The sequence below is a fragment of the Phycodurus eques genome, chromosome 4 (assembly GCF_024500275.1).
Source record: "Phycodurus eques isolate BA_2022a chromosome 4, UOR_Pequ_1.1, whole genome shotgun sequence".
NCBI classification, from domain to species: Eukaryota; Metazoa; Chordata; class Actinopteri; order Syngnathiformes; family Syngnathidae; genus Phycodurus; species Phycodurus eques.
The window spans coordinates 27,512,002-27,532,840 of record NC_084528.1 but is presented as its reverse complement, the minus strand read 5'-3'; the positions used below and the strand labels follow the sequence as shown (position 1 = coordinate 27,532,840).

The 20,839-nt window shown below is 41.0% G+C and overlaps 1 protein-coding gene across 4 annotated transcripts; it reads right to left on the bottom strand.

Moving 5' to 3' along the window:
- Position 1: 1 nt before the first annotated feature.
- On the bottom strand, positions 2-20,742 carry tax1bp1b (Tax1 (human T-cell leukemia virus type I) binding protein 1b). Of its 4 annotated transcripts, none has more exons than XM_061674954.1 (17): positions 20,616-20,742; positions 16,998-17,191; positions 11,695-11,797; positions 11,253-11,443; positions 10,282-10,440; positions 9,404-9,552; positions 8,995-9,085; positions 8,180-8,365; positions 7,839-8,090; positions 6,554-6,724; positions 6,322-6,394; positions 6,131-6,243; positions 5,933-6,052; positions 3,234-3,432; positions 2,600-2,760; positions 1,675-1,760; positions 2-787 (listed from the first exon to the last, which is right to left on the bottom strand). In XM_061674954.1, exons 2-17 carry the CDS (start codon positions 17,172-17,174, stop codon positions 589-591), a joined length of 2,430 nt encoding a protein of 809 aa, XP_061530938.1. In that variant the 5' UTR covers positions 17,175-17,191; positions 20,616-20,742; the 3' UTR covers positions 2-588. The 4 variants fall into 4 exon arrangements, with proteins under 4 accessions (XP_061530938.1, XP_061530940.1, XP_061530941.1 ...); XM_061674956.1 differs by having other exon boundaries at positions 6,131-6,225; XM_061674957.1 differs by having other exon boundaries at positions 6,131-6,225; positions 6,554-6,721.
- Positions 20,743-20,839: the final 97 nt, after the last annotated feature.

Below are 20,839 nucleotides of genomic sequence, written 5' to 3'. Positions count from 1 at the left end.
CTGATGTTTCAAAGGATCTTTATTAATTCTGTTAACAGATAAAACAAGTATATGAGGGGAAAATAATAGCAGTAAAACAGAGGAGCTGAACAACATGCAACGACTCACCAACTAAATAGTCAGAAGCTGATCGAAAAAAACCCAGAGTTGTACACACAGTACCAAGGCTGTCACAATATCATTGGCTTACTTATTCTAAAATAAATCTGACAACATTCTTTATAATGTCTTTCCACGTAGTCATGGAATATATACGGCTTTCTTTAAAGCAGGGGTGGGGAACCTGTTTCGGTTGTTATATTACGTTGTGAGTACGTGTGGCTTTTTGTAAGCGCTCCAAATACTCTCGCAGGTTCCCTAACCTCTGTTTTAGATATCTTCAACAGTGTGAGGTTAAACATTTGGTTTTCAAGATTAACTGTAAATTGCAAATGGTAATTTCCCCGCCAAGAAAGAAGATCCGGTTGAAAACTAAAATAAGGATTTTGATTTACTGACAAGCTTCTGTTAATGAAAGAAAGCGGTACAGGATGGATGTTCACATCAGCGTCACATGCACGAAGCGAGAGCGTCGGGCCGGGCGGGCAACTAGTCGAAGTCGAGTTGGTGCGCGTCGAAGTGGGTGAGCACGTGGTTCTCGAACGCCTTCTGGTCGCAGTCCAGCGGGAACTGCTCGCTGCACAAGGGGCAGATCTTCCAGTGGCTCTCCACGTGCTCCTCGAACTTGGACTGGTCGTAGTTGGGTGGGAAGATGAGCTCACACAGCGGGCAGCGCTTCATGTCCATGCTGCACACACAAACGCAAAATGGGAGCATTATTAGCACAGGTGGCAAGAGTAGTCACACTCTTGGGGGGTATGTGACCCCCTCCCCCTCTCAAAAAAAAGGTCTGAATAAACTGCTTCGTTGCTGCCGTCACCTTTTCGCCACCTTATAATAAGACCCCAAGATCTCATTCAATCAGCACAGATATTTGTTTTCAAACATAGGGAGTAACATGGCGTCCGAAAAACACATTCTCAAGAACCGGTAAGTGAGAAATCTACTGAAGTACAGTCATGAAGTATTTGGACAGGGTTCCCTCGCTATATCGCGATTCACCTATTGCGGATTCAGTGCATTGCCCATCTTTTTTCATATTCATGTCGCGCATAATTCACCGTATCGCGGGATTTTGAGTGTATGCTGTAATTTTTGTGATAAAAATAAATGCTTCATAGCTTAAAACAGAACTGTATATATATATATATATATATTAAAAAATCATTTAAACATTACAAGGAGGAAAATGTACAGCACTACTGTATGTTTAAGAGTTTAAAAGGAGATTAATACGAATCTGAGGAGGTTCATTCATCTTTAAAATAAGTATAATTGTATTTAATTTTTTATTTTTATTTTTTTTAAAGGGTCGCTACTTCGTGTATTTCACCTATTGCGCTGGTGGACCGGAATGGAAAGGAGGGATTACTGTACTCCGAAAATTTCCACCACAGCCAAGTGATGATGTGGGTAAAGCAGGAGCTCGCTGTAGTAAAGCCCCGTGTGTCTGATGCGATGTGGGTGGGCCGCCCACACAACAGTGGCGGCGGGGGGCGGGGGGGGCAGAACAAACACGTTACACATGTTGGGAACGCGGCAAACTGTCTCGGCATTTATGAGACGGTGTGTTACCTGGGATCAAAGCAAAAAGGGGTTTGTCCATAGGTCGCCAATGGGACGGGGGGTTCCGTTGCGGTGGGCTTCTCGTTGATATTAACCTGAGAGGTAAAACATACAGGGATTAGTCACTGACAACTCGCATGCGGCGGAACCTCAAATGTTGAACACGACTTCGGTTTTTGTGCTATCGTATTGTGAGTTGACAGCGACGGATTCCAAATGCAAATTAGCGCAACACAGATGAACTCTGGCCCTTTTTATCTGCTCCTTGCAAATGGCATAATGAGGGAATAAGACGCACCTGGCCAGGGAACAGCTGAGCAGCCAGTTCTCCTGGAACTTTTGGTCCCTTAAAAAGTGGAAGGCACGTAAAAAAATAACTGTTTTGGAGTTTTTCTTGGCCCGTTTGGGGGACGGGGGGGTTTAGACCACGGGATGTCGCCGATCTTTGTCAGTTGTGGGCGTGTGAAGTCCTTTAAGACACTTTTGTGATTAAGGGCTTTGAACATTCTTATCAGTCATACAAGCATTATTAAGAGAGGTCAACTGATCACACTTGAACGACCCCCAAGAGGCACATCATGACCAGGAAAGTGTTTGCAAAGCAATCTTATCACCTCCTGGCATTTTATAGGTTTTGCTGGAAATAAAAAGTGTTGTGGGCCACCCCGTTCTTTAATTTGCCCTACCGAACATTTACATTATCAAGAGTCCAGTCATATTTGTTGCCGACACTTTTCCTCTTTGCCAACACCAGCGCTCTTCTGAGGTGACGTCACACACCAAAAAAAGCCAAGCTCTTAAAAGTTTCACAAGATTAGCTGACATATCATGTGACATCACGAACCCCAAATTGTCCCAATTTTTGGAGCTTTTCACACTTGTTGCCCCACTGTCGATATACGTCCTGAAGTAATAAACAAGGAGAGGCTTTTACGTTGTTGTTGTTGTTGTTGGGCTTATCGTCCGACTCCTCGCGGGCGTCGGGCGGGTGGTGGCGGGTGGGTTGGATGCACACCACGTTGCTGTCCCAGGAGGGCGGCCCCACAGGGGGGAGGCAAAGCAGCTGCTCGTCCAATACCTCGTCATCGGCGTCGTCTGCAGGGAGCACATTCGCAGACAGAGCCATGTGAATGACGTGATTGCTAACCACGTACAGCGGTGATTTCAAATTTGTTTTTGTGGCAAATATTGATGTTCTTGGACGAAGTCGAGTAGTATTTGGGCGAAATTCAGCCTTCTCCTGGAAGGGCGTACTATTTTTGGGCCAAAATCTATTGTCTTTGTCACAAAACACTCCATCGTTTTGCAATATGCAGGTGCATTCTAGTAGTTCAATTCAAAATGTGAAACTCACTACACAAAGAGTGAACCATTTCATAATTTATAAGATGCACCTGTAGATATGTCTCTGTTGGCAAACTGCATTTCTAATTGGATGGAACATCAAAAATCCTTTTGAATCCTTTTCCCACAGGCAATAATGGAAAGTTGATGACTGTTCCAGGGTCAAATGGCAGCCATCATAAAAGTTTTCCAACTTTCTTTTTCCTAAAACGGCGTGAACTAACCTTTTGAGTCCGAGACTGAGGAGTATGGGTTCCCAAAGTGCAGCTTGGTGGGACTCTGAGAGACCAAGAGAGGGTTGGGGGCATCCTGGGCGTACGGCACAGGGTACTGCAGGAATAAAGGCACGCTGGACTGAACATTCTCTGCACCGCTTTTCCCGCTGGCCGCCTGCTCTGCTTTCTTGCTGCTCTTCTGGAGCTCCTGGGGAAGCACAAGCGCGGTTGGGATAACTACGACATCCTGCATTAATATACAGGATGCCCTAAACATTTCGTGGTCTGAAACCATCGCCAGTTCTCAGTAACTAACCAGCGAAGTTTAAAGATGTGCTGTGCTTTTTTTTTTTCCTTATTTTTTTAACAATTTTAAAAAGTTCCCAGGTGTCTTAACATTTTTGTGACATGCTTTCATGAAAATCTGTACGGGTACTTGCGAAGGTTTGTGAAATGCTTCCATAATGTAGATGCGTTTGAATATGCTTTTGGAATTTTGAGCTTTTAGTTTTCATTTTGTTTGCTAGGACGAGAATGGGAAATCTTTTCAGCTCGAGTAGAAAAGTAGTAGAGTACATGTAAAAATGTGTTTTAATAGTTAGATTTAACTAGTTACAATACAATAAACAGAGCTGACAACCTATAGAAATTCACTTCCAAAACAATTTGTCCAAATTTCCAAAAATGTGTCCAAATTTCCATATTTTAAAAATTGTCAACAAAATCCAACTTATAGTCTTTAATTGGGAGAAAAAGTGATTTCGGATCACGTGGATGGCAACCAGGCAGCTCAAGTTCCTATATGGTGGGGGAGGGGCGACTCATGACTGACGCCCAAGTGTGTCACTGAGCACCATTTTAGCCACGCCCACAAAAAATATGGGGCTGGGGGAAGATGGTGAAAAACAGCTTAACGCTCTATCTCCACAATTTAGCACTACATAGTTCTCGGTTGTTGCACGTTTTCATCAATTCAAATACGTACAATGTACTTGGAAACGAATCAATGATTTTACATGACGGGGATGTTAAAGAACGTAGCTGGCCGTATGTGGCCCAGGTTAAGATTCACACTTCAAATGATGTAAAGCTTTTTGGGACACCCTGTGAGGTCGTTATATTTGGAGCTACTCAGGTGGGTGCTCACAAATTAAAAAATACAATTTAAAAAACAGGAAACAACTCTTTTCAAAGGCAGTGGGACCTTTTTGCTTTATGGATGTTAGTTGCAGACCACAATTGAACTGGCGGTCTAACCCTTTAATTGGGTCATTCGGGCCCTCTAAAGCAGCTCCAAAAATGATTTCAGGGCTTTTTAGGTCTCGCTGTGGTCCAGACTAATGGAAGGGAAACTAAGAATGCATTCACTTTTACAATTAAGAGACATTTCACGCTCAAGACCAGATTGCGGAAAATGGCTGCTGTTTTTCGGGAGGAATTTTAAGGGTGGAAGGAGTCTATAAAAAACGAAAATGAAAGCGGTAACAAAGCACCTCCAGTTTTTCCCCTTGCGTTCTTTCAGATCTCGCCCCTTCTCGGCTACCTGGCTCTGGAGTAAAAAAAACTATTTAAAAAATAATAATAATAATAATAATAATAAACAGAGGAATGAGCACACCGAGTTTTTGATTCTCCTTCACCTGTCATGCGTTCGTCAAAGAAACTAAAGCAGATGAAACACGCTACACGACAAAAGAGGTCTCTTTGCCGAGCGCTGATTTATGCGCGTGCCGCTCGGAGCCAAACAACATGTTTGAGTTCCTCACAGACACCAGGGCAAATACCCGCCTGCCCCCCGAGCCAAGCGAAGCATTAGGCCGGCAACTGGAGAGGACTTTTTCCGAGCCAAGCTTCACTTGTCTCCAGTGGCGGACGTAAACAGCCATAAAGTGTTGTCTCGCAGACAGGCCTGCTCGTAAACAACGTCACAAGGATTGTGCTCGAGGGAAGGCGTGTAATCAAATGCTGATCCCCTCTGAGCTTACGTTAGCCATACGAAGAGGACACAACACTGGGATGACTGCGGCCATGACCACAACTGCAGTCTCTCCACAGGAAACCTTTTTTTCCCCCTATAACTAATTATATGATAATTATTTGAGCTTATTGTCATTTTGTTGTTTGCATTCAATTGTTCTAAGTATGATTCCTCTATTCAAATTTGCCACTGTCATTGTGAATGACTTTCTTCAGGTTTCTGATTTACAGAAAAGACCACCTGTTGCTTTAACATGCCTTTTCTTTTTTTATATATTTGCATTTGTATTTTGGAAAGGCTTTCCTCTTAACATTTATATTTAATGTATCAGAAATTGCCTGTACTTCAGCATTCTTCGAAGACAAATACATCTAAAAGAAAACACATAGGCAAAGTTCTCCGTTTTTGCTTCTCAGACCAGGTATTCCAAGGTTTTCTACCATCAATCTTTTGCAAATTATAAAATAACAAGCACAGTATACATAAACAGTTGCTCATAAAAGAAGCCTCAAAGAGAGCAAGTTATGCACTATAACCTACTCCAATAATCACATCCCAAAATAAAAGCTATTTTCCTACTCGATAAGCAAACACTGCAACAAGGCTTTAGGAATTTGTCCTTTCCACAGTTTTCCCACAAAGTCTGTTTTCAACTTCAAAGTGATTTTACACGTGGAAAAAATGCCCAAACTACATTTATGAGAGAGACCGGGTCGAAGGATGCACCCACCATGCCGCGGTCTTCCTCCAGCTGCTGCTTCAGATTCTCGCTGATCTGCTGCTGCTCTTTCACTTTCACCCCCATCTTGGCAAGCTCATCATGCATCATGTCACTGCGCTCCTTCTCCTCCTGAAAGATCAGCGAGAGGGGAAATAAAACGCTTGCAGATATAGCACAGGGAGTGCGGAATCTTTTTTTTTTTTTTACCATCAACAACTGCTTGTATTTCCTGTATTTCAAATGCCTGTCAGGAGCCTCTCTGCTGATGGCCTCCAGCATGGGATCTGCAGAACGAGGACTCCCTGAGAGGACCATGAAGGCTAATCAGACAGTCAAGTGAGAGTAAACATCTGGCAACGATACAGCAAAGTACTCATACTGCAAAGTGACAGGCTGACCTGGAACAGATATGTCTGGACTCACTGATGCAGGCACTGTTGTCAGCTCTTGTGCCAAGTTTCTCTTCAGCTCCTATACACACAAAAAAACAAAAACAAAAAAAACTAAAATCACATTTTTACTTATGAAGAGGAACTCGAAATTGAACAAAAGAAAAGCAGCACATAAAGGAGGTGGGCGGGGGGGTGATAGGTCGAAACGGTCCTGCCATTGAGCGGAATGTCGACTTACCCCTTGCTGTTCAGACAGTTTGAGCAGGTGTTTTTGCAGCCGAGTACATTCCTTGTATTTCTCCTTGTAGTGCTCAGCGGCCATGTGCAGACGCAGCTTCAGGTCCTCCACCTCTCTCTGCAGCTCTGCTACAACAGTCACGTCTGTACAGACTTCCTCTGCTTTGGCCTGCTGAGCGTGACATAATAGTTCTGATCACTGTCAATAATCTTTTAAAATTGAAGAGGTTTTTTTTTTATGATTTACAGTTATGGAAAAATCAAGAGGTCATTCATGTGCGGCAGTTGCCATCGGGCCGAAACCTCCTTTGTCCAAATTTGGTCAATTTCATATTTTTTCACAAATCGATTCTATTGGCCATTTCCCACAAGGGTGTTTTTTTTAAACAGAAATTATTGACCACTGTTAAAAATGGATTGCTCTGTTTGACGATGCAATGTTAGTGGCTCAACAAACATGCCGCTTTTTTGGGTTTCCTAAAAAGCAACGGTTTTGGACATGCGAGGATTCCGTCCGAGGTCAGCGATGTGCTTATTAAATTTGAATGTGCAGAGGACTCACCGCAAAGGAAATGCGACAGAGAAAATCAAGCCTGCAATTCCGAAATACAGTAGAACCTCAAAAGCTGAATGCAACTGAGGATGGGAAAATACATCCTCTGAAATTGCACCAAACTGTGTTCTAATTTGGATTTTTGTAGGGTTTTTTTTTTTTTTTTTTTTTTTTTTTTTTTTTTAAAACAGTTCAAAAGAAGGATCATTGCCAAGCATGTCATCACATTAGACATCAGCATGGCAGCATACACTTTCTCAAAAGGGAGCAGTCGTAACATGAGGAAAAAGAACGGTGAAAAAAAATGACGAACATGTATCAAAGTTATGTGAAGTAAGCGGCCTCATATTCAAAGCAGTAAAATGTCAAGAAATACAGTTAAGGAAAAAAATGGATTAAACAACCCTGGTTTCTTCAATTTCTTGTTCATTTTAGTGCCTGGTCCCACTAAAGGTATATTACCTGAAGAATACAATGAAGGCGACACGATTCCATGACAATTTTCTATGGGATAAAGTGAGGATAAGCAGTACAGAAAATGGATGGATGGATAAATTGTTTCAAAATCGACCAGTGGCCTTAAACGGATTGTGTTCCACCTCAGAGGTTCCACTGTAAACACTGCAACGTCCTAAGACAGGACGAGTCATGAGGTGACCAATTCCCTTCAGCTTCAGTATTCATATACATCTAGATGAACCTAATAAATTGGTGAGAGGGTGTAGCGACTTACAGCCTGCAGCTTGGCATCTGCCTTCATCTGCTCCACCAGGCTCTCCAGGCGGCCACAGTGAGCCCGACCCTCGGCTTTGGCCTGCCGCAGGGCGTCGGCCTCCAGCTTCATGTGATACAGTTCAGACATGGTGCGGTCGCGGGCGCTCGACGCATCCCTCAACTCGGCGGCCAGCATGGTCGACTGCTGCTGGTTGGCCTGGAGCTGCTCCTCTTTCTGACGTAGCTGCTCTTTCAAGGCCTTTAAATCTCCCTGTCACATTTATAAATCAATTGTAGGAAAGCGGCACATCACTTAATTTTAAGACATTGAATATGACCTTTTGATTGAACAGCACATACCAAGTGGGAAACTTTGGCCAAGACCTCTGTGTACTGTTTCTCCTTCTCAGTAAGGCAAATCTGCAGGCGTCCCACCTCCTCTTTAAACTGAGCAATCGCGTTGTCTTTGTTAACGTCCACCGACTTCATCATCTGCAGCTCGGCACTAAGCTTAGTGTTCTCCAGCTCACGGTTTTTCAGGTGAATCTGATTAAAAAAAAGTTGACACAACATTTACCACATTTATATCATCAAGTATGTTTTTTTAAATTACAATCATTATAATAGTCACATGACTTTTATGACTAAGAGGGGGGAAAATGCGATTTAGTAGGGCCCAGCCACCCCACACTTATTGTGCAAGTTAAATTTTTTTTTTTGACAATTTCCATGGTGACTGTGTAGTTTGTGGCAATCCCATTTCCTTTGCTTTGCCCACCACAACAAAGACACAGAAACACCAGACACAGCAGAGGACCGCTCAATGTGGCAAGCCCGCTTTAGTTGATGTGTGGGGAAATGTGTGCAAAATAATCACAGTAGTTAAGGTTCAAAACAGACCTTCCTTTTGAGGCAATCTAATATTATGGCAAAAATCGTAAATTGTCCGTCACATAAAGCTGTCACTGAACATAGCTGTCAAGTAAACCGCTGCCAACCGAATTGAGAAAATGGTTATGTGACAGGAGAGCTCCTTGTTGCCACACCCTGGGACCTTGCCATTCCAATGCTGCTTTTCATCTTGGGAGTCACAACACAAGAACTTATCCCAACGAGACCTTGTTTTCCCCCCAAGAAGATAACATAAGAAACCCATAAAACCACCATCACTTCACCTTGTAGAGTTCCTTCTCATCTTTCTCGTTGTTGAGTTGAGACTCAAGTGTTTCTTTCTCTGCTGTGAGTTTCTTCATTCTGTCCTTCAGGCTACAAAAGGAAAAAAAAAAATGTGAAAAAGGTTACCATATTTGATTCATATTTTTGTTAATATACTGTGAGATACTAATAACATTTTGCCACAAAATATTCAAAAGCACCAGGCTCTAATACAGATTTAGAAAGAATACATTTCCTTTATTTACTATTAGAGTAAAAATGTGGATCTTCTAGTAAGTGCCAGGGCAAATGAAAATCAAGGTGAGAGGGTGCAGCTGTGGGCTTTTTGTCCTAGTGGATGAGGTTCTTCTTTGAGTGACTATGTTCAGAAAATGAACCGCTGTGCAAGCGAATATTGCAGGTATTTACAAGTCCAGCTCGGTTTCCTTTTGTAGGCCTCTCTGGGTGACTCCAATAAGGTCTTCCTCCAGCTGTAACACTCTGGACGTGGCCTCTTCCAGCCTCCTCTTGACTTCCTCCTTCTCCTCTTGCAGGACCTTGGAAGAATTCTGCAACTCCTGACAGGTGCAATTTTCACTTTTAATAAAGGGAATGATTCTTAAAATATGAATATATATATATATATATATATAACTATGAAATATTCTTATTCATAAGAGTGTGCCCTTTAACTGTCATAACATTATTGATGCATCTTAAAATTTGAAAGTTAAAAAACGCTTACTGTTGACAGAATGCATGTCCAAATAATGATAAACATCCAAATGAAACTTAGAAAAATGGCATTGAAAAAATAAACAGGAAATTATTTGTTTTACTGCTTATGAGCATAATTTTAGAATCTTTATATTCACACCACATTAAAAAAAAAAAACTAAAGTATGGTCATAAAATTAACAGCCACAAAATAAACCATCACTCCCGTGAAAGCTGTTTTCAAACGAGCAGATTTATGGCAGAAGACAGCTTAAAGAAATCAAACTGGCCTTACTTTTAAGACTTAATGGTTGAGCTGTAAAAACGTTGGATTGCCAGTTGATAATACAGACATACATATCTGTCAAAATCTGATTTATGGTTCAGAGGGATACGTTTAAATAGTTCTTTAAGTCTTTCACTAGGGGGTGCTGAGAGACTGTTTGGGGGCAATGGAACAGCGCTCGTTGTCAAACAGAGCAGAAACATCGTGTGCATGCATGTATGCATTTCTTCAGTGTATATTCAGTGTGTGTCTACTTTCATGAAGCAAAATCATGACTCCTTCCTGCTCTCTAACTCCAGTTTACTTGATTCTGTCTTTTCAGCTGGGCGCAGTTCTCTTCCTCCTGTTCGCACGCCTTCTGGATGCTCTCCTTGGACGATTCCAGCTGCTCCATCTCCTGCTGCAGCAGGGCCACCTTTTTCACCAGCTCATCTTTCACTCGCTGGGCTTCCTCCACCTTTTGCTGGGCAGAGAAAAGTAACTTGTTCAACTCGTTGAGCTGCTTCGCACATCTGTAAAATATGGCAGTCAGGCAAAGACTGATCGTACACAGGTATTTTTTTTTTTTTTTTTTTTTTTTATAAAGGTTTTTGGTTTCATGTTTATAATAAATGTAGCACCGTTTTGTAAAATATGATAAGAAAAACAACATAATAAAAGAGAATGTGGGAACAAAAAAAAAAAATGGCATCATCGTACAATTAAGATGAAAGTCACACACTTTAGTATTGGTGAGTTGACGTGTGCCTGACTCCAGCTCAAGATTGGCTGTTTATCCCGTAGTTAGTTTGGTGCGAGTTCAGCTCCATGCTCCTTGCGAGTGCTTTCATTTTGCATTTATGTGTTTGGATCTTTGTCCCGCTCAATAAACGTCTGACAGTGCTTGAGTGACAGTAGCTCTACTTTTTCACTTCACTCGAGCGGCGGCGTATCTGAAGCTCGCTTGTAACTCAGACTTCAAAAAGCAACACAAAGTAAGAATTTTTTTTTTTTTTTTTAAATCAAACAAGCTTGTAACTTGAAAAACTCCAAAGTTGAGGCGCTCGTAAGTCAAGGTACCACTGCACATATCACGACTATTTTAGGCAATTGGAAGCTGGGGAATTTTTTTTTTTTTTTTTTTTTTTATGAATTCCTATGAAAAGGTACAGACAAATAAATGCCCAGTCTTCTTTTACATCTCTGATATGGGAATTTTGAAGGATCTCAATGTGAAATATATACATGGCCTAAGTCAGCGCCTGTGTTCAATGATGCTCCCGAAGCTGACACTACCTCAAGAAAGCCCGCCTTGGTGGTGACCACCAGGATGTCAGAGTTGCAGTCATCCTCCACAGTGAGCAGCTCCTCCTCAGAGGGGCTATTGGCCCGGAATAGGAACGGTGTGCTGGCTCCACGAATCTCCCCTTTGTGGGTCACATAACAGAACTGATAGAACTCACCGTCGTCATTGGGCACATAGTATCCTGGAAAATGAGGACATAAAACACAAAAAACATTAAGGAAGTAGCATAAAACCAATATTGTAAATTAACTAGAAACACAAAGCTAAAAACAAAGCTTTTCTGTTGTCACCGAGAAACAATTTAAATTAAAACACCTCAACAAAATTACAACAAACGGCAGAACACAGAGCGTTTCTCATTCAACCGTTTATATAGCCAACTGACTTGCGATTTATCAAAATGTATCAAATTATATACTACTATGATATTACCCTGAAAGACCACTGTTCTGTTGACTGCGGTGCCGTCGACGTAGTTCTCAGGAAGGGGGGACCACAAGAACGTATAATAGTCCCTCGCTGTGCTCCAGCCGACCTGCGAGACATTGCGGGGAATCTGTTCAACCAACACGCCTTCACCACATCAGTGTAATATCGTCACAATGGATACGTCAAAACAGCGGACTCCTTAGAGGCTGCACAAAGCCATTTTTGTGTGCCGTTATTACAGGAACTTATTAATCACTGCTGAGGTGAGTGTACACACCTGGTGAAGAAATGTTCAAATTTAATAATTTCAACCCCTGATCACCATCTGTATGCTGTTGTTTATAATAAAGAGAGAAAAAGACGGGGTTTATACAAAGTTAACTTGGAAATTAATGACAAATAAAACTATGAAGTTCTATTTTATGTGTCGTTAACTGACAGCTGAAGATGGGTGGGGGTGGAAGTGAACAGAAAATACATATTTAACTTCCGTCTGCTACCATAAAACCGTCATGAAAAATCAGAGTCAAAGGAGCGGAATGGTTTTTAGTGTGCACCCTCTCACACACGCAACCAAAACAAACGTACTTACATCCATATTCTCTGAGAAAAAGTGCTGAATCATTTGAAACCTACCCTGTTTACCTCTCTCAATGCATTCATGTGTGAAGAAAGATAGTATTAAACTATGTAATAACAGCCTGGAGCTACAACAGTGCGAGTGTTCATCAGAGCCAGAGATAGAAGGCCCCCGTTTGCTGCGAAACCCCCAGTTGTTAGCCAGTGCACCTCCTGCCTCTAGCAGTAAAGAACAGGAAGCAATTAAAACATGCACATAGTGAGTTTATGTCATTACTGGAGGCCAGCCCCCACCAGTCCACTCATTAGTGGCACTGGCTGAAAACTCTTGAGAGCAACTCTTTCACTTGCCTCAGACATGCCTACAATGTGTTTGTGTGTATAGACACACAGTCCACAACATTAGGTACACCAATGTACTCGGTTATGATTGAAACCTTCAGAAAGGTATTCATTTAACAATGTTATCAGAATTTTAGTTTTCACCGCATTTTACTTTTCTAATATTCTGATTATTAAGCTACATGCGAGGGTGAAATTAAATATTAGAAACAGCTCACAGTATCTTGCAGTGCAGTTTTGAGAGTAGTGAACAAAAATAACTCTCTTGCTCACAGTTCTCCAAATATGTAAACTTACACATAGAAGACAAACATTGCATACAACCCCAATTCCAATGAAGTTGGGACGTTGTGTTAAACATAAATAAAAACAGAATACAATGATTTGCAAATCATGTTCAACCTATATTTAATTGACTACACTACTAAGACAAGATATTTAATGTTCAAACTGATAAACTTCACTGTTTTTAGCAAATAATCATTAATTTAGAATTTTATGGCTGCAACACATCCCAAAAAGGCTGGGACAGGGTCATGTTTACCACTGTGTTACATCACCTTTTCTTTTAACAACATTCAAACGTTTGGGAACTGAGGACACTAATTGTTGTGAAATTCTTTCCCATTCTTCCTTGATGTACAGCTTCAGCTGTTCAACAGTTCGGGGTCTCCGTTGTCGTACTTTACGCTTCATAATGTGAGTGTGAATAGTTCGATTGGCTGGCAACCAGTTCAGGGTGTACACCGCCTCCTGCCCGATGACAGCTGGGATAGGGTCCAGCACGCCCGCGACCCTAGTGAGGAGAAGCGGCTCAGAAAATGGACGGATGGATGGATAATCCACCAAACATTTTCAGTGGGAGACAGGTCTGGACTGCAGGCAGGCCAGTCAAGTATCCGCACTTTTTTACTACAAAACCATGCTGTTGTCACATGTGCAGAATGTGGTTTGGCATTGTCTTGCTGAAATAAGCAGGGGCGTCCATGAAAAAGACATTGCTTGGATGGCAGCATATGTTTCTCCAAAACCTGTACGTAACTTTCAGCATTAATGGTGCCTTCACAGATGTGCAAGTTACCCATCCAATTGGCACTAACACAGCCCCATACCATCACAGATGCTGGCTTTTGAACTTTGCGTCCATAACAGTCCGGATGGTCCTCTTTGGCCCGGAGGACACGACATCCATAATTTCCAAAAACAATTTGAAATGTTGGCCACAGAAGACTTTTCCACTTTGCATCAGTCCATCTTAGATGAGCTTGGACCAGCGGCGTTTCTGGGTGTTGTTGATAAATTGTCATGAACGGAACAGAGGATAGGACCCAAAAATGCACGACTCCAAAACAAATGGACAGTTTCCAAAAAGAGAGGTTTAATAGACGGGCATAGGTCGGTACACAGGCAGGCAATCCAAGAAAGGCAACAGTATCCAAGAACATGAGGCAAAGAGGCAAGGTTGATAATCGGAACAGGGTCAAAGTCTTACTGTGAGTCTGTGACAAGGAATGCTGGAGCGTGACGACAAGGTACAACGAACTGGCAACGAGAGGGAATGAGACACGAGGTTAAATACAATAGGTAATTAGGGTGAACGAGGCACAGGTGGTGAAGATGCTCACAGGAGCAGGTGTGTGTGAAACAGGGAGGGGAAGACAAAACCCGGAACACACACACACACACACACACACACACACACACACGACATAAATGGCTTTTGCTTTGCATAGTAGAGTTTCAACTTGCACTTACGGATGTAGCGCCGAACTCTATTTACTGACATTGGTTTTCTGAAGTGTTCCTGAGCCCATGTGGTGATAGCCTTTACACATTAATGTCGGTTTTTGATGCAGTGCCACCTGAGGGATCGAAGGTCACGGGCATTCAATGTTGGTTTTCTGCCTTGCCGCTTACATGCAGTGATTTCTCCAGATTCTCTGAACTTTTTGATTATGATATGGACCGTAGATGATGAAATCCCTAAATTCCTTGCAATTGTACGTTGAGGAACATTGTCCTTAAACTGTTCCGACTATTTTCTCACGCACTTGTTCACAAAGAGGTGAACCTCGCCTGTTGTACCACCTTTGCTTGTGAATGACTGAGCAATTAAGGGAAGCTCCTTTTATACCCAATCATGGCACCCACCTGTTCCCACTTAGCCTGTTCACCCGTGGGATGCTCCAAACAGGTGTTTGATGAGCATTCCTCAACTTTCTCAGTCTTTTTTGCCATGTGTCCAAGCTTTTTCGGAACATGTGGCAGCCATAAAATTCAAAGTTAATAATTATTTGCTAAAAACAATAAAGTTTATCAGTATGAACATTAAATAGCTTGTTTTTGTAGTGTATTCAATTAAATATAGGTTGAACATGATTTTCAAATCATTGTATTCCATTTTTATTTATGTTTAACACAACGTCCCAACTTCATTGGAATTGGGGTTGTAATTAAAACACCTAAATTGTTCAAACATACCATATATTTTTACTTATAATTTTTTTTTAAAACTAAGTCCACTAGCTTAATGCTAACATGTAACGCCAAATGCTATGTAAGAGCTAACGGACATTAGCATGAATGCAACAGTAAGTATGAAACCTTCAAACTGCTACTTTACCGCGCACGGAGCATCAACACAAACAAAGAATATAACATTACTCACAAGCATACATATATTGTCTCTGCTCAGCAGATCAACTATAAATCCAATTCAGTCGGGAACTACTCTGCCTCTTCTTGCTCTACACAGCATCTACATACAGCAGAGGTCAGTGCTGCCCAAGTATGCTGTGGCAAAAGGTGGTACTACACTGAAGACGTGCAACTCTAAATTCAGTCAGTCTCTTAACGTGTGAGAACTGTGTTTCTACATTGCTCCATTTGTAAAGTGCCGTAAAACAACCTTTGGTGTGATTTAGCACTATATAAATAATATTTAACTGAACTGACTTGAATCCTGCCTTGCCTGTATACTGTGAAAACACAAAAACACCATTGCTTAAAAACCCGCAATATAATGGGGGCACGCAAGATGACGTGTGATTAACAAGGGTTCACTTCAATTCATGTATTTAAAAAAAAAAAAAAAAAAAAAAAAAACATTTCATGTTGAAACACGGAGATTTACAGATGTACAGTAAAAAAACAAGAGGTTGCTACAAGAGGCCGTCTGGTATCAAGTGCCAGTCAGAGTGAACACATGCTGGAAGTGTTCATGAATCACATGGTGAGTGAGACATGTTAATTACAAAGCAGCGTTCGCTTTCTCCTCATCCTCCTGACGAGCCGCCCCAACCCCACACCTCCGTAAACCCCGGAGCAACTCCAGTCACGCCGTATGGGAAATGTTGCAAGGGCAAAGGCTGCGTTTGCACATGTGACAAAAGTGAAAAAAAATGTCTCCGATTCAGTATCTTTATCATGATTGATAATATTGCCCTTTGGGGAAAAATAAAAGTTTTCTGAATCTGACTTATGAATTTAGACTTGAGTTGTGGAGTAAAGTGTACAACATAAAAACATCATTTGTCGGGAGGTGAACCAATTTTTAAAAAATGTCTTTCTGTCAACTCCAGCTCTAACCTGTTGCAGTGTGGGTAATAAAGTATGATAAACATTACAGTATGCTTTAATCAGTGTTGTAAAGTTATGGAGTACAAATACTTTCATGTACGAACTACTGTTCGTACATGAGTTCTCGTATATAAGCCACATTTTTCCGCAAAAACTTCATCAAAGGTCAATAGGACATTAAACTGTACATAAGAGTATGTATAAGGAAAATTGGGGGGGGAACACAATTCTGTACATGTATAATATATAATGTTCAGAAATTCAATCTGACACCCTAACTCTACTTACTCTGAGCGTGCACGTGTTCCACACATTCCAACAACCTTTTGAGTTTTTGAACGTTCCGGAGTGTAGCAGAGCAACATTACATTTCAACATTACATACATTTCTGAACGCACCCTGAGAATCATGACGTGTTGACTGGATTTAGCATCTTTGATGGGGGGTTATACATGAGAAATTAGGGTAAGTACAATTTTCGCGCTTTCCCACATTCAAAGCAGTAAGACCACAGCATCATCCCAATACTTGATGACGTTTCAACAGATGACAAAGTCAAAACTGCATCTAGTAAATAAGCATGTCTTAAACATATACTACATGGACAAACACTGACAAATCAGCAGTTCATAATACACAAATGTATTGCATCACCTTAGGCACTTTTGTTAAAATAGCAGGTTTTTCCTCTATATTTTTAGGAATTCTATTTTATCAAAGGTATGGTCTCTATTTATTCACTGAGGTAAAGTATATTTCTTTGTACACATCTGTTTGTTTTTGAATAGTGAGCATGGTCGGTCACCTTAAAGATGCCAACCCAGTCCTTTGGGTGTGGCTTGATGAACTGTGTGAGGGTATAGTGACACTCCAGTGCAGCATGAGGCAGGTAGCTCTTGCCTACATTCTGGAAGATGACGTGGGCAAAGTTTGATGTGTCCATGGTGTTGTCTACTAAAGGCCCGTCCGCGATCAGCGCCATCAGTCAGTCAACAATGGCTGTACGAGATTGAAAAAACAAAAACATAGCGGGATATTTAGCAAAGATAATCACAAATACAGTCAATTGAGTTTTCATATTCAGAACACTAGTTACATTACAGACATTCGTCAAACAATTTCATAATAGGCCTGGGTGTGTATAGAACGGTATCTGGATCCACTACTGGGGATCCCTGACCCAAGGGATTAACTGCACAACTGTTTCGTTTCTTCAATAGTATATTTTTGTGATCCCGTCTACGATTAGCTTCATGATTAGTGTAAATGCACTAATGCAGCCATTCGTATTTCTTTTGAAAAACCTGCTTTTATTTTGAAAATGTTTACACCGGAAAGAAGCACTTGTCAAGTCACTTGGGTGTGAATTACTTTTTTCTCCATTTGTCCTTCTTTGCTATAGCTGGGTGAATTACCATTATTAAAATATTTTTTAAAGCATCACTTTTTTTGACTGTGACGATTACTTCTGGGAGATGACTACCGTTGGTTGACAGCAGGGTAAAGTGGTCAGTATCACTTTGCATTGTCTATGGCTAGTTTTGTGATAATTGCAGTATCTTATGTTTTCCTTTTTTCTAAGACTAAATTTTTAGTTCTACAGAGAGGTGTACTGTGTTGAGTTGTCAATAAACATCTGTAAAGAAACTGGAGTGAGATCAATTAGCTTCTGGAATGTAATTTAATCATCATAATAATGAGTTTTAAAACATTAAAAATCAAAGTGATGACTTTGATGCAATGATTACGATACAAAGTCATATGACAAAACCACCTAATTTAGCAATTCTGATTTTAACCCTAAAAAAACTGGACCTTGACAACTTAAACTTTTCGTATGCACGACAATATCTAATAGGCCTGTCACTATAATTACTATATCGACGTATCGTTCGATAAATAAAACATTTTCGGACTCGATAAATTGTCATTGATGTGGCGACTCAGCGCGCGGATCAAACAATGAGCCAACAGAATCGGACAGCTGAGTCATTAGCCGCTAGTGGGCTCATGGAACACCGGCGGACCGATACACTCGTTCCGTCCAATATTCCTCAGCCTCGCTCCATGTGCAGCACGCAGATTCACACAACACAGGCACTGAAGGGAAAGTTAACTATTTCTTGTGTTCTCTAGCCCAGCCGCGAGCTAATGAGCTAGCTCACGAGGTAGCCTGCGAGCTAACCAGCGTGTGAGTTAAGTAACTAAACAGTTCGTTTCACTGCGGCAATGTCGTTTAACACATCAGCGCTTCGCTCAGAGCTGTTGTGTGTTATTCCCCAATTAACACACACGGGAAAGTTATCAGTTTATTATGTTTGCTAACCCACGAGCTAATGAGCTAGCGGGCTAAGGTGCTCAACAACTTGATCCACCGCAGCAAAGTAATTTAAAACGTCAGTGCCTCTCCCAGTTGTGCGTGTTAGTCCCCTAAAATGAACGTTAATTGTTTATTAAGCATAACCTCAGTGGCACATGTTTTCAGCCAGTTGTTGACTACAGTGAACATCAACGTATATTTGATTTTACAGGTGAAGGGCTCGCCGTCAGTGGACCAACTAGACAGTAGCTGGGTTGACATGGAGACTTTTTTGTCATTCCAATTGAAGATCCCTGGTCAACTGTTTACATGTGACGTAATCTATCCCGATCGGGTGTATACATGATGTGCACTACATTTAACATTTAAACATTTAAACAGTTGTGTGACATGCGCACTACGTCGTGAATGTCACGTCACTTAACAAGATGGAGGTCCGTCGTCTATTCAGCATAGTAGTTGGGATTGTTTTTATACGTTCATTTAAAAAACTTATTTATAAAAACAACTTGTAAGCAGTTAAAAACAACATCTCCGTCGCATAGGAGCTCTGACAGGAGCCGCCATATTTACGCCAAGCGTAAACGACATCAACACGCATTTACATCAAGAGGAAGCATCCCTGTGAAACCGAATGACATTTCATTCGGATTCTGCCTATTTATTCCGATTGTGGTGTTTATATGGAGCATTTTCTTTCGGTTTATGCTTCTAAACAGATTATAATCGGAATAGAAGGCTCCATAAAAAAAACAGGCTGGTCTTGCCGCTCTTTATTCTTTATTTCAGACCCAGGGAGATCCATTTCACGGCGTAAAGAAAAACAATTCAATAGAGAAAAAGAAATGAAATTATAATAACAACAACACTTATTCAAAGCAAAACAATAATTAAATAAATAATTACAAAAAATAAGGACGGCCTCAGTTTTCATGATTTCAGAGGCATTCAAAAAACAATGTTTTCATTTATCGTAACAGTTTTGGGGGAAATATATCATCTTTAAAAAAATTATCCTTACCTTAAAAACTTCTAGGTGAATAAGATCATTTCTGTAATCCACATTAAATAATTTTCTAGACCTCTGCCAAATGTGATGTCAATTGGTCAATTTGCAAGTTTTTTTTGACCTGCTACTGACCTAGTCCCTTGTTACTCTGCCCGGCTTTGATGGCTCATGTTTTCCCATTGCTTCCAACTCTTAATTTCAAATTCCTCTTCACGATATGTATTCCTGACTATGTATTTGTAACAATTTATCGAGTGTTCGTTCATTCCTGACTCTGTGGTTTTTGTTTTCCTTCTATGCATGTTTGAGTGTCAAATTAAACCACACATCATTTGACCACCATGTTCAAACTCTTTTTCGGCTCTTTTTTGTAAACCTGGGCCCTTGGCTTTCTAAAATGACTTAAGTTCATCAGGTCATCATTATTTCATGCTATCAGTTTCTGTGTTTAGCAAGCGTTTCAATTACACGAGCCTTTTGAAAATAGGATTAATATTAACAAAGTTCACTCGGATTCAACCAAAAAAAAGGTCACACAAACCTTAAAATGAAAATCCTGTCTTTTTATTAAGACGTTGGCCAGAAATGTGTGCATTTTGTTTAAAGATTCGCAACTTTAATATTTGTCGCAGGAAAATGATACGTCACTGGAATCGTTATTAAAAGATCTGTCTGACAATGCTGATCTCATGTAAATCAATTCATCTCTCCAGTTTTACACACGCAATTACCATGTATCGAAACTTAACATTGCAGCAAGATGAGTAAACGGCTGAAACTAACTGGCGAGGCCTAAAGCGATTTGAGACTTGGCTATGGGTAGCCGCATATTTACCAAGAAAGTGCTCTGCCTCGATTGTAAAATGACGCTAAACTAAACGTCTCTCGACCACAACAACAGCCCACATAACATTGTCAGTAGTTGAACACAGATTTGATCGTCACAGCAACTTGTCGATTTAAGGACAGTTAGCCAACGTTAGCTAGTTAGCAAACGCCGACTCTGGAGCTTTTTAAACCCTGCATTAAATACGGCAAATTCACACGAAAATTGCATAAGGAGCGAAGTCATATTCAACAAACGGTATACATACCCACTTGCCATGCTGAACGACGACCACAATTGTTATGTACCATAAAAAGTGACTGTTGACGCAGTTCAGCGGTACGTCGTATGCTCTTCCTGGACTAACAACAACACTGCGTCATTTCCGGGTATTTCTTTGGTGTCGCAAAATGGTTTACTGCGTTTCATTAGAACAGCAACAACATATTATAAATTTAAGTAAATTATATTCGGTTGTAGTGATTTAGCCAC